Here is a 13,449-nt window from a genome sequence, read left to right as displayed (position 1 = left end):
TGTTAGGATGCTTGCTAATATTTTCAATCATAAGTACATAAAATTCTAAGGGGTAGTATTTTAGCGGAGGCCTTTCGCACATATAAACTTGCAATAATGATTAGTTTAGTAACTTAGCTGATTGCCCGGGGACCAATATCACACATCATACCACCACTATTTCACACTTGCTATTTGTATTATATTGTACTATTACTTAGGCAGCACCTAATTTTTATGTTTAAGTTCTCCGTTATTTCGCAAAGCTACCACTTTATACTCGCAACATAGTTTTATTTCTTGTTTCTTAGATAAAACAAACACTCGGTGTACGTAGGATTGTATCAGTGGCAGATAGGACCTGACAGAATATTCATTTTACCTTTAGCTTCTTATGGGTTCGACACTCCATCCTTATCGCCTCCATATTTGGGAAGTGCTACGACAATTCCTTGCACCTGGCGATTATCAGAAACATGGAGAAAGAAGCCACATTGATTCAGAACATTAATTATTATTCAGAAAAACTAACGCCCACACGTGTGGCAACTTGCACATCGCCCACACGCCTCCATCACCACTTATTTTGCCATGTATTAATAGATGACATCAACAGGAATCTTTTTGGTTTACGGCTTAAAATGTTTTATCTTCTAATTAATAAATCAAATTAAAAATCTGTTTTCACCATTAAATCCGTCTCGACGAGATCTTCAAAACTAGATCCAATGTTGATATGTTTCAACGAATATTTTTTTGCCCAAAAGTTGCCACGATGTTTACACTGTAGTTGCCATAGTGTTTAAACTAAAATTGCCATGTGGCAATTTTAGTTTGTAGAGTATGGCAATTTTAGTTTTTTGATAATGGCAATTACAGTACTTTGACCATAACAATTAGTTTTTTTATGAACCATGGCAGTTTTAAGTGCATGTATCATGGCAATTTTAGTTTATGGTTCATGGCAAGTCTAATTTCTTAATTCCATGTTTTATAATATGTCAAAATTTACTTTTAAATGTAGAAGAAAATAGCTAAAACATATCATGGCAACTTCAGTGTAAACATCATGGCAATTCATGTGCAATAGACATGGCAACTTTTAACCAAAAAAATCATCGAAATATATTTATATGAGATCTAGTTTCAAATATCTCGTCGCAGGGGATTTAATGGTGAAAACGGATATTCAATCGGATTTTTCATTTAAGAGATAAAACATTTTAAAAACTAAAAATCCAAAAAGATTCCCATATGCATGCATCCGGTGACGTGGCATAGACTGTGTGTTATAGAGCGTGTGTGCGGCTTTGGCTCACACCACACGTGTGGGCGTTAGCGTTGTCCTTATTATTTTACACAGTAAAATCCTGATCTATTAATTATTTGTCATGACGGTACAAAGAAAAATAGAAGTGATAAAGTTTACATTTAAGTTCGTAGGCCACCTAGCGACGATTACAAGCACTGGAGTAAGCCGAAGGCGTGCCTCCTTCATCGCCCCTCCCTCGCCGCATTCAGGCAAAACTTGTTGTAGTAGACAGTCGGGAAGTCATCATTCGAAGGCCTCACAAGACCAGCGCACCCATCTCCAATGAAGAGAAGCGTAGATCAGAAGTATCCAAGTTGTAGACAAATGAACGAAGACTGCATCCATGTCAACCAATACCGACCGAATCCTGACAAGATCCACCAGAGATACACCTCCACATGCCCTCCAACAACGCTAGAGCCACCGCCTGGCGGGGGCTAGGCGGGGAGAAAGTTATTACATCCTCAAGGAGTTGTCACCACACCTTTCGGGGCAGTACATAAACCCTAATCGACCTAAAGAAAAAGCCTTAAATCAAAGCAAGAATCCTCCCGTTGGCAAGGTCTAGGGTCCACCGTGCCTCCGTGGCCACAAGGACACCGAAGATGAGGCAGACTGATGGCAACGCTGGCAGGATGTCAAGAAACCCTAATTGCATGTGCACTCCAGCCAGAAGGCGAAGGGGTCATAAATAATTTTTAGGGGCATTAATTATTGGTAATGTCAAAAATCTAAAGTCGGACCTTTAGGCATGGAAAATCAAATGTTTTTATGGCAATTTATGTGTCGCGAGGATGGTAATGTACTTTAGAAAGCCCAGTAAATCATTGCAGAAAATGATCATGGCAAGGTTTTTCCATGCTTTCTAAAAATGTTGCCATCCTCGCGAGAACATAATCTACCAATAAACATGTTTGATTTATCATACTAAAAAATTGTAGTGAAATTATTAAGTATACTAACATAGAGCCCCATTCTCTTCTTTAATTGATGTGCCACATCGACATTTGGCCTATAAAATTATGCTAAGAGACTATTAACATAACATATAAATTTAATAAAGATCTAGATCGACTAAATTCGTGAACAATTTAGCTGGGGCAACAGTCGATCCAACAGTTTCCAATGCTTGAACATCTCATTCAAAGATTAAATATGCTTCGTTGTAGGCAAGGTCTCTGATTATAAAGAAATGATCGGATAGCCTCCTCTGCAAATGGAGGTAGGGTTTTGTCAGATTGACGCAAAATTATAGTAAAATTTTATACTTACTATACTACTGTGTTAGTATATTTTTCATTACTTATTGACATACTTAACAATAACAAAAGTTAAATATTAGTTGTATTATTTATTTATTATATACTAGCAAAAGAGCCCGTGTGTTGCAACGGGAGAGAAAACATAACACACATTCTTAACTCAACAACCATCACTCAAGACCACAATAGGTCCATCTCCTTTATTTTTGCGAGGCATCATATTTACTAGATCGGCAACGCGCCCTGGCGCGAGGGTGCCGGTTCCAACGATATGGTCAAGTGATGGAAGATCAAACGGCATGATGCATTTACATAAAGGCAAGTTTAGAACATGTAACAGGATAACCGATTATCAGGTTCAGGGCTAAGAAGAAAACATTGGCACCAGAGGCGATACAACTATAAAGCCATAGTTAGGCATACAATAGATAGCTTGGTTCAATTGCCTCCATGAGTGCCATTCCATTTGAGATGCGACGCAAAAAATGGCCAACAAAATACCAATGACGTTTGTCCTGCTTCCGGATGCCTCTGTTTTGTGCCCACCAAATTTGACAAAATTTCTCATAATTATTAAATATATCACTTTACATATGAAAACTGATACATGCACACATATGTAATGAAATTAAACTTGACTAATGCAACAACAGAGTGAAAGTCTCATGAACACGGGAAGAAATGTTACAAATGTTCTGCATCCTTTTGACACTACCAATCCAAAGTGATCATTTCTATGGGCAAATTTTTTCACAAGCCTTATTTAAATTATGTGTTTGATAAATAACACTGGCTCTGAACTGTACATGACCATAAAAAGTGCATGCATAGATCATTTTCCTGTGATAATATGATATACAAAAATCCTTGATAAATAAAGTGTATCTATGTCAATAGTACTTTCTCCGTCCCGAAATATCTGTCGCAACGAACACACATTTTGAACTAAACATCATTTTTCAATTACATCCTTATACAATTCAAAAGTTGGCGATCCGCTCCTCCCTCTCCCTCGTGATTCGCTCCTTCCTCGCGTCGTCGCCTCCAGATCTCGCCGCTGGCTCCAGGCCTCTGCTCCTCCCTGCAGCTCCAGACCTCTTCTCCCCGCAGCTCCAGGCCTCTGCTCCTCCCTGCAGATCGCCCCAGGCCTTGCCCCAGGGAGCGCTCCGCAGGCCTCTGCTCTAGCGAGCTCAAGGCATGGGGGAGCTCCAGGCGAGCTACAGACATGGGGGAGGAGCAGCAAGAGGCAGTACCTTGCTGCCCCAGGTTTCTCGCATGGCCTCCCTAGGCTCCAGGAACCGCAAGGCCTCTCTCCGGGCCATGCTCCACGCCCAAAATGCCTCCACCGCGCTCCAGGACGCCTCCTCTGCTACGTGATGAGGAGGATGGTGAGAAACATGACTTAATCTATAAGAGAAGTTCTGTCTAATGTAACCTATAAATCGACAAGTTGGCTTGAAAATTGACAAATTGATCTCTAAGAGAAGTACGCCTGAAAAAATTAAAAATTACAGTACACATGCAAATTGATCCAGCTCTTGCAAATTGATCTCTCATTTTTCTGACCAGAGTTAAATGCCAATTTGCTATCAACATGTAATTCTAATTTCAATTTGGGGTTTTCTTCCATGTATGCATACAATCAGGAGTACAAATGATCTCTAGTTCTTTGAAATGGTGATTGTTGGCGTTGCATCACTGATGGTGTAGTATACTGTAGTGAAGAGAAAAATGCAGCAAAGGCAGGAAAGAGTTACTACTACAGGCGAAATTTGTTACTGCTATACCTTCTTAAGTGCGCAATGAACTCCTGCTTTGCCATGTGCTTCATCTCCTCCAGCAAGGCGGGAAAAAGTTACTGCAATGCAACACAAGTACCAGCATGAATCCATGAAGGAACTGGCACACGTCCACACGATGCAAAGCTTGAGCACGCAATAGTCACCAAAATTGTGTGCATTGTGAACTGAATTAAAATTCAGTTGATTTACTCAAAATACATTCATGGCAGTAAAAAAGAAACCATGAGCAGAATCATGAGATGATGGCACTACATACTGTATCAAACATTTGTTGATACCAAACATGCTTGGAGTACTCAAACATTTAAATTCATAGGTACTGTGAATTTAACTCCATGTTTTAATAACTCCAACAAATTCAAAGTTAACTGAACATTTAAATCCATGGTGTGCTACTTGCTCTGAACATCCATGTTTTAGTAATGAATGCAACCAAGAGAAGCTCTTTAATCTCCTAAGGAGACAATAATGTATAGAAGAGAGACAGCCACCCCGTGTAAATTTGAGCACAACCATCTCAGAGAGCTAAACCACCTCTCCACACATTCTTTGCAAAGAAGTTTAGTGCCTAAGAAGAATATGATCTAAATTCACTGAAATAGGCAAAACATGCAAGTCCCAATTCCATTAAATCAAACAAACCTAAGGATCCAGCCGGTTTGAGCCATCCAAAATTAAACAAAAACGTGATGTGCGTGCGCGCGCACACACACACACACACACAAACAAGAACGAAAGTTGCAATAACCAAATTGGTGGGTGTGGACAAGCAGAGCATAGCATGAGAAGGAGAGAAAGCAGAGAGATACCTTGCATGGCGTCCAGTAGGGTTGGAGCAGCGGCGGCCCAGAGGAGCGAAGCGATGGTCTTCCCTTGCTTGTGCCTGCGTGCATCAGGGAGTGAGGGAGGAAGGGGAGCGGCCAAATCAAAACAAGCAAGCAGAAGGGGAGGGGGAGCAGAATAGAGACCTTGCATTCTCATTTTGTGGTGATGGAGAAGAAGCACATGGCTGCCAATGTCGGTGTCGTGGTTGTGGCCGAGGTGGATCCGGCTGGCGCCATGCTGGAAGCAAGCAGAGGATGGGCTACATCCCCATGCGAGACTTGGCCTTGTTTCATATGTTGGCCGGAGTTGTTGAATGTTTAAACATAGTCCTGTCGTGGTTAACAAACGGAGGTTATTACCATATGACATATGCTCTTGCATAATTTTTTTTCGTTCACTCTGTAAAATAGCAGGACATCATTGTACTTCATTTAATGTAAGTAAATCTTATTTAACCTAGCAAAATATAACGTGAATGTGTGCCTCCCACAAATTGATATATACAAATTCCTCTTGGTCAAGCAATAGAAATAGAGGAGATATTATTTGACGCTCACTGCCTCCAAATAATTGATCTAGAAAAATGAGGAGAAGCTCACCTAGGAGAAATAAGAATGCAACCTCATAGCCTCCGCCACTGGATGCTTCTCTACAGAGGACTCGAACTTCCGTTGTGCCATCAAGGTCATGGTGAGCGCACCGGCCCTCTGTTGTTCATGTTATGGTGAGGGCACTATGGTTACGATGGACTGAACTATCTGTCAGTACAGCATGCGCCGTGGCCTTTGATGCCATATAAACCTAGCTTGGATGCCGAAGAATCATTTCGTTGAACATCTAACCTGCAAGAACCCACAAAGAGTACCCAGATTTGAGAAGCTTGCAGACTACACTTTCTGCGGAAAAAATGAAGGAATCAATCTTATTATTATTGCTGCATATTTTTTAGGAACACGTGAGTGCTACTGTACACTTGCTTGAAATATTGATAACATATCTCCAGTCCAAAAAAGAGGCATTTTTCTTTCAAAAGCATATACTACTGCAGGCTGCAACAACTCCTATATCATGTATGATGTCGACCTGAGTGCCAATGCAAAGATAATGAATACAGGAATGGATTGAATTAGCATTCCTTATCTGAAAAAGGACTGAATTAGCTTCCTTTATATCTCAAAAAGGACTGAATTAGATTCCTTTCCTAAATCAGATAACTACATCAAGGTGATACAAATACAATTGAACCACCACCAGTTAATTTAGTAATCAGTCCTATCAACCTAAGCTATGCATGCCTGACAAACACTAACCTTCACAGCACTTCACACTAACCTTCACAGCACTCAGAACCTCCTAAGGTAGATGTGCAGGGGGTAGGAAGAGGGGGTGGAGCTCACCACGAGATTAACTTCGGAATGTGGTATGAAATAAACACATGGGCAGAAGCTCTAGCAAGGCATTGTAATTGATGAAGCTAATGCACATCATGCCAAGGAGAAAAAGAAATATGTTAACAAATGTGAATGCAGAAATATGTTGGAAGGCTCATTTGTCATTGATATTGGATAGAACCAGGGGTTCAAATACCAGCAGCCAACACCGCTAATTTTCTCTTAAACCAACATGCCCTTCTTTCAAAATGTTTAAAAATATCATCATTCGTGCTTTCGTCTTACAGTAATCTCCAGTACAGTGTATTAACTTGAAAAAGAGACGAACTAAATCAAGCTAGGCAATAGAAGAGCAAGAGGAGCATACCCATCTTCTTCTTCCCGCGCTTCTCCAGATGAACGCCGGCGGCTCGGCTCGCGGCAGCGTTTCGGGGCAGGCGCGCGGGTAGCGCCGTCGTGGCTCACACAAGCAGTGCCACGGCCGTTTCGTGGCACCAACAGACATGGCCCTACAGATCAACAATTATTATAATTAAGAATATGAACAAACATGATCAAGTGCAGTTCAACAATCAGATAGGATAAGAATAACGAACATGCTATACACAATAATCATAATAAAAGAATAATAATTGAGGCCTAATCCTTAACTTGTAACAGAAAATTAAGCCTGCACTTGATCCTGATTTTTGCTAGTAATTAGTGAGTCCCTATTATTAGCAAAAAACGGACCAACATTTATGCAAATGGCTAGAGAAATGAGAAGAGAAGAAGAAAAGGGATCGACCTGCAGAACAAAGACCGGCGCAGCAGGACGAATCAACCAGAAGCACGAGCACCCGCAGCGGACCTACCTGCAAGGGAAAAAGAGCAGATCAAGGATGAGCTCCAGGCAACCACAACTGGGACGATTGGGAAACCTTGTAACCTCTCACGGTAGCAGACAATGGTAGGTCAATCGAATCCAGCACGGACAACACCAACTACGACAGCTTGAGGCGGTGGAGTTCAGGAGAAATCCCCGCATCTGATCCAAAACTCGATAAATAATGTTCCTGCAAATACACAGACCGCGCGGCATTGGTTTCTTATGCATTGAAAAACTAAGCATATAATTAAACATACAATGATTTGTACTTTGAAAACAGTAGCACACAACTGAACATTTTGGGCAAGTGTACAAAAGGCTTGCATAAACTTCTCAAATTAACAGTAATAACTACAAAGGAAAGGAATTCACAAATAGCATTGACTTGTGAACATGAATGTCTAACAGAACAATCATAACCAAAATCTCTGCATCTATTCCCAGTAAGAAGATATACTATAGAATCTAAGAACCAAAAATGCAGTGTATCCGCCCATGTGGTGGACTGGCCATGTCTGTCTAATCACCATGGATGATCCCGAACTATGAAAGCACCCTGCATACTTCGTCAATATAGCTGGTTCGCTTTAAACCACAATCATATATTCCCAATATCCACAGCCGCTAGACCAGACCATAATCATCTCAGAGCTGGACGGTGGGGGCGGGGGGGATTAGGCTACCTCAGTGATGATGGAGAGGACGATGATGTTGCGGAAGGTGCGGCAGGAGAACTGGGCCCGGCGACGCATCCGCGCATGCACGACGACCTCCTCCTTGGACAGGCAGTGCATGCGCTTGTCGTAGTTCTCGCGGCCGCCGAAGAGCCCGCCTACGTGTCTGCTTTCCCCCACAGTTTTAATACTGAAATTATTCCCACCTCCCTGGTTCCACCACTGGGACAAATTTAACACAGAATTAAGAACAAAAGAAAGGCCATCCAATCCCTCGAGTTTTGTCAGGACAATGCATAAATAAGAAACCCCTAATTAACTTGCAGAGTTGGTACCCAATCAACGCGATAGTTTCCCATTATTTGCAATTATGACTGCTTAGCAAGCATGTACAGTCTAGGTTGTACAGTAAGTAATTATTTGAGGAGCACATTGGCCCAATCTAAGTTCGGTGATGTAGAGACAGAGGTTTATCATAAAAGATCTCCCTTATAACATAAAGCAATTCCTCTCCAAACAACCAAGAGCTTTAGTTGGTGCAGCGTTATCAACGACAGGCCATAATACAGGATAAACCAGGCCATTTTATTTTCCAGGTAAGTGCCCACCTTCCCAATAAAATCAGCTAAATATAGTGCACCGCAGCTCAACCGAGTTGCGTCAACTGATGAGTCCAGGGCATTCTCCACAGGCGGCTTCTGCCGTACTTGCGCCACGAGAAGTCGTCCGCGGGGATCTCTGCCGCCTTCGTGCTGATTGCCGGCACGCGAGTCATCCGCCGAACCCGGGACTTCCTGCCGGTTCCATTCATTCAATCTTTAGCAACATGGATAACACCGGCAGACGAAGAACGGAACAACGAAATCCATCCCTGGGTGAATCGAATCTGCTAGACTACTAACCTGCGCTTGGAGCAGTGGCAGCGGCCACCGGAGGCGCCGTACTTTCCGCCGGCGACGTTCTCGGAGTGCGCGTGGTCGTGGCACTTGCGCTTCTGCCCGCCACCGGCGCCGGTGGATACCGCGGAGGACGCCAGCGGCGGCTTCCCGCAGCTGGCCGAAGGTCTTCTTCTCCCCTCCTCCTTGCCCTTGCCCTTGGCCTCCACCGATCTGGAGAGGCGACCTCCGACGAGGCTTGTGGCGCCCCCATCCTCCCCGGTGCGGTTGACCCGCGGCGCCCACGCCTCCGGCAACCGTGGCACGAATCCGCGGAGGCACGCGCACACCCGGCGACGCCCTTCCTCTCTGGCCGCTTCCTTCACAGCGGGAGGATGGCCTGGGCGAGCGGCGGCGGCGGCGGCCGGCTGGCGCGGGCCTAGGGTTTGGACGGGGGAAGGGAGAGAGGCGAGGCGGGGGAAGAGGAGAGGGGTTCGCCCGAGTGGGGAGGCGGGTGGCGGCGGCGGCGATGTGGCTGCGGGAGGCGGGGGGAGGAGAGGAGGCGCGCGGGAGGGAGGGAGAGAGGAGGCGGCTAGGTACGCCCCCCTTTTATACCCCCAATACGCGAAATGACCAAAATACCCCGGTGAGGGCACGGTATTTACATTTTGCTGCCATTACTATTCATTCCAGCAGTGTCAATCCCAGATCCAACGGCCCAGACTTCTCCAGATCTCGATCGGACGGACGAGAACGCATCAAGGGAACCGATCCGACGGTCGAGAGTGCCTGAGCTCTAAGGAGCCTTGTAGGAACATCCTTCTCTTATTTATTGATGTTGTCGCTTATCCTCCTTCTCACCCTCGCAGGCGATGGCCTCGTGTTCACAAAAAACGTGTGTTGAATATGATTAATCCTAAGACGTCTCTCTCTTCCTCTCTCCTCCCTCTCCACCTCTCTCTCTCGCTCGCTTTCTCTCACTCTCGCGATGAGAAATCTGTTGTTTTCCCCTGCGACATTTTTTAGAGGTATGCATGTGTAGTTATTGATATTTTCTTTTTCATATATGGTTATAGTAGGGCGTTTATTTGCAATCTGGATCGCCGCCGGTATGAAAAAATGGATCTTGCGCTATAAATTATAAGTTTGGTTCCATAAAAATATTTTTAAAAATATTTAACAGGTAAAATTAACATCACATTTAGATTTCACAATTTTTTCTAATAAAATTTCATATATAATATGTTAAAATCGAAGTTACGGTTTAAAAGATACAGATAATTTAAAAAATCATTTGGTTTGACTCAAATGTATTCCAAAATAATATTTAAAAATAGTTAACAGGCAAAAATAATCTCATATTCGTATTCTACATATTTTTCTAATCACATTTCATATGTAACTTGTTCAAATCGGAGTCACGGTTTAAAAGATATGGATGATTTTAAAAATTATTTGTTTGACTTAAATATGATCCACGGATGAATTACCTAAAACATTAGGGGGGTTCGAAAAATGTAAAATAACGGTTCAGGCGTGACTTAAATCCGGACGGTGGGTTGATTTCAAGAAAAGACAGGAATTTTTGTGTAAAATACGAAAATAACGATTCATTTTAATCTAAAACAAGACTATGGGTTGAATTCTTTAAAATAGAGGAACTTTTTTAAAAAAATCCATGACGGACGAAAGAAATCCAATTTACTTTATTATTAGGTAAAGATTTGGAACATATATCATTAGAAAATACTCTTATATTGCGATGAATTCAGTTTCTACTATGTAACTTTTTTTATGTTTTTCATACTTTGTAAATTTTATTATAGTTTATACATATTTATGTGAGATATCTCTAAAACATACTATGATTTAACAAATATCGTAACAATGCATATTTAATCATATGTGTGGGACTGCTTCAGATATACTCATTTTTTTAGCACGCATGTACAAATTTAACCATATGCACAATGTACATATTTAACCATATATTTATTAAACCATATATGGTTTAATGATATTCCCACATACTCTTTCTTTAAAGAAAATAATGGGCATACATATATGTATGCGTACACATCCATCAGTGATCGTAACAACATTAGGCTCATGGGTGTGCGGGAACTATCCAGAACGGCAGTGACTTAGATTGCTCCCGGTCCCGGGCAATCTCACCGAGCTCGCGTACTTCCTCCGTATTGAATCCAACTTCGTACACGTACATGCGGCCGTCGTAGGGGTGTATCCAGTACACGCTGTTGGGCAGCTGCCCAAACTCGTTGGCCGGGCACCAGCCTGCGAAAGCGTAGCTCGAGCCGCCGGCGAGGATGGCCCGGTCGCCAATGCTGCCCACCCTGATAAACCTCTTGCCCGCGAGATCCACCCTGTAGACGGCGATGTCAACGATGGCTCCACTTGGCCCAAGGCATTTGCCCCTACTCCCTTTATTTTTCCAGTTGTATGTTTAAAGCCCGTGTGTGAGAAACAGATATGTTATTAGCCCACCAGCGAGCAGCCCATCTGTATACAATCAGGTGGTTCTGGCTAGAAACGAATTAAGTTTAGCTCGAGTTTGAGATGCGTTCGTCGCCTAATCTACTGCTTGCATGACCGCCGCCACGACCTGAAGCCGTCGCGCTGCCGCCTGCTGCTCTACGCTGCACATACAAGACGCCCCTCTAGCGATCAACCGGCCGGCCGGCCGACTTGCCATCCCCATGGAAGAAACTGTACTGATCTATCATTCAATCAAGGTATAAGCCCTAGGTTTAGACGTTTAGTTCTCTCTTTTTCTAATTTCCACATTATTATACTATTCTGATTTCCGTGTTTTTACGCAAAAAAAAAAATCCGTGTTACAAAGGTAGCATATTGTATCAAATATCCATGTGTATAAATTTGACTTATAAATTGGCAATTAGATAATTGAATCTAGATTCACGTCATAATTTCGTATAAATTTCACTTTTAAATTTGGTTGGCTTTATAAATGATCGAGCCATTATCTCGTATCCATGTTTCTGGAAGAAAAAAAATTATATATATCTTTGCCCCTCTCGTTTTTCGTCCTGGGCACGCCGTACTCGGCCGCCCTGACCGACCAGTAGAACTTGCCGCCGCACGCCGCGAGGCCAGACATGAACCGCTTCGCGAATTTGCCCCACGGGGTTCGCACGCCGCCCAGGTCGTACACGTACCTGTCCCACGGCGACGGCGTGCCGCCGGCGTGGCAGTACCACATGGTCGTTTCATCCGAGCTCGACCTATACCGCTCGAGAACGACCATCGTGCAGCCGCCGGGATCCGTGGGCTCACCAGACAGCGCGCCGTCGGTGCCTGACGCCGGCGGCGAAGCCCACGGCGGCAGCGCGATCTTGTCACCATCAGAGGCGGCGGCCCGCGGGTTCCACAGGATGGTGGCGAGCGTCGCCGAGTCCCAGAGGAGCAGCCAGCCGCGCGATGTCACCCAGCTCCGCTTGCCGCGCAGCACCTCCTCCATCTCCTCGCAGGGGCGGCGCGTGCCGTCCGAAACGCTATACAGCGTGGTGGCATGTTGGTCATCGATGTGCCCGAAGACGAGGCACGACAATGAAAACACCCTCGCCATGGATGTGCGCCTGCTTGCGGTTGCGATCCCACGGACGTTGTTATCTGTCGTGCGCGCGTGTCACCCACCGATGCGATCGGTAAATCCCCGTCATGCATCACTTTATATAGGCGCGCATGTGACGGGGCATGGGCCGATCGATGACGAGTCGGTGTCGTGCCCCTCAAGGATTCACTAAATCCACGTGATACTCGAAATCAGTTTTAAGAACACATTAGCTAAACGTCACTTTAGCTAATGGGTCGGTCGATTTTGGGATTCCTGAAGAAATTCGCCAGGGGAAGGCCGGAGGGGAGGAAGGAGAAGGAAGGGGCTCGCCGGAGGGCTACCTCATTATCTATCTTAGGGTTTAGGGTGGTGGCCGTGGTGGATGACAGTGGTGGGGTGGTGGTGCGCTCCGTTGGAGAAGAACACCGGATGTGGGCGAGGCTGGAGGGATGGTCGGGGCGGTTCACGGGAGGGTGGTGCAGTGAGACGGTTGCAGGAGCGCCGCCGGCTGCAGGCGGCGGCAACAGGCGGTCCAGCAGGTGGTAGAAAAACCATCTGCCTGTTCCAGCTCCGACGTAGGCCGGTGACAGCAAAATAACTTGCTGGTTGTAGCAAATCCATCTGCCGGTTCCAGCTCCGGCGTCAGCCAGTGGCTGCAAAATTTCTTGCTGGTTGTAGCAAAATTACCCATCAGTGATAGCTTTTCTGCCGCGAGTTGCAGCAAAAAACGCAACACCGCAGTCGCTGTTGTAGCATATCTTGTCGTCGTCGGTAGCTTTTCTGTTGTCGGTTGTACCAAAAATGGCGCATCGTCATCGCCACCACAACCTCGCCGTCGTCGGTTACGACATATCCAATCGCCGGTT

General features: G+C 44.6%; 1 protein-coding gene across 1 annotated transcript; it reads right to left on the bottom strand.

Annotated features, from left to right (window-relative positions):
- Positions 1 to 3,388: 3,388 nt before the first annotated feature.
- LOC119283420 lies at positions 3,389 to 12,595 on the bottom strand. The gene is made up of 13 exons (XM_037562975.1): positions 12,040 to 12,595; positions 11,177 to 11,430; positions 9,016 to 9,594; positions 8,722 to 8,907; positions 8,123 to 8,335; positions 7,500 to 7,626; positions 7,359 to 7,425; positions 6,939 to 7,080; positions 5,780 to 6,022; positions 5,324 to 5,509; positions 5,165 to 5,238; positions 4,341 to 4,411; positions 3,389 to 3,919 (listed from the first exon to the last, which is right to left on the bottom strand). The coding sequence occupies exons 1-6, from the start codon at positions 12,593 to 12,595 to the stop codon at positions 7,555 to 7,557; spliced, it is 1,860 nt and encodes a 619-aa protein (XP_037418872.1). The 3' UTR covers positions 3,389 to 3,919; positions 4,341 to 4,411; positions 5,165 to 5,238; positions 5,324 to 5,509; positions 5,780 to 6,022; positions 6,939 to 7,080; positions 7,359 to 7,425; positions 7,500 to 7,554.
- Between the last annotated feature and the right edge of the window lie 854 nt (positions 12,596 to 13,449).

The sequence above is a fragment of the Triticum dicoccoides genome, chromosome 4A, assembly GCF_002162155.2.
Source record: "Triticum dicoccoides isolate Atlit2015 ecotype Zavitan chromosome 4A, WEW_v2.0, whole genome shotgun sequence".
Classification (NCBI taxonomy): domain Eukaryota; kingdom Viridiplantae; phylum Streptophyta; class Magnoliopsida; order Poales; family Poaceae; genus Triticum; species Triticum dicoccoides.
The sequence above is the reverse complement of the archived record's forward strand: the minus strand, read 5'-3'. Positions and strand labels throughout refer to the sequence as shown.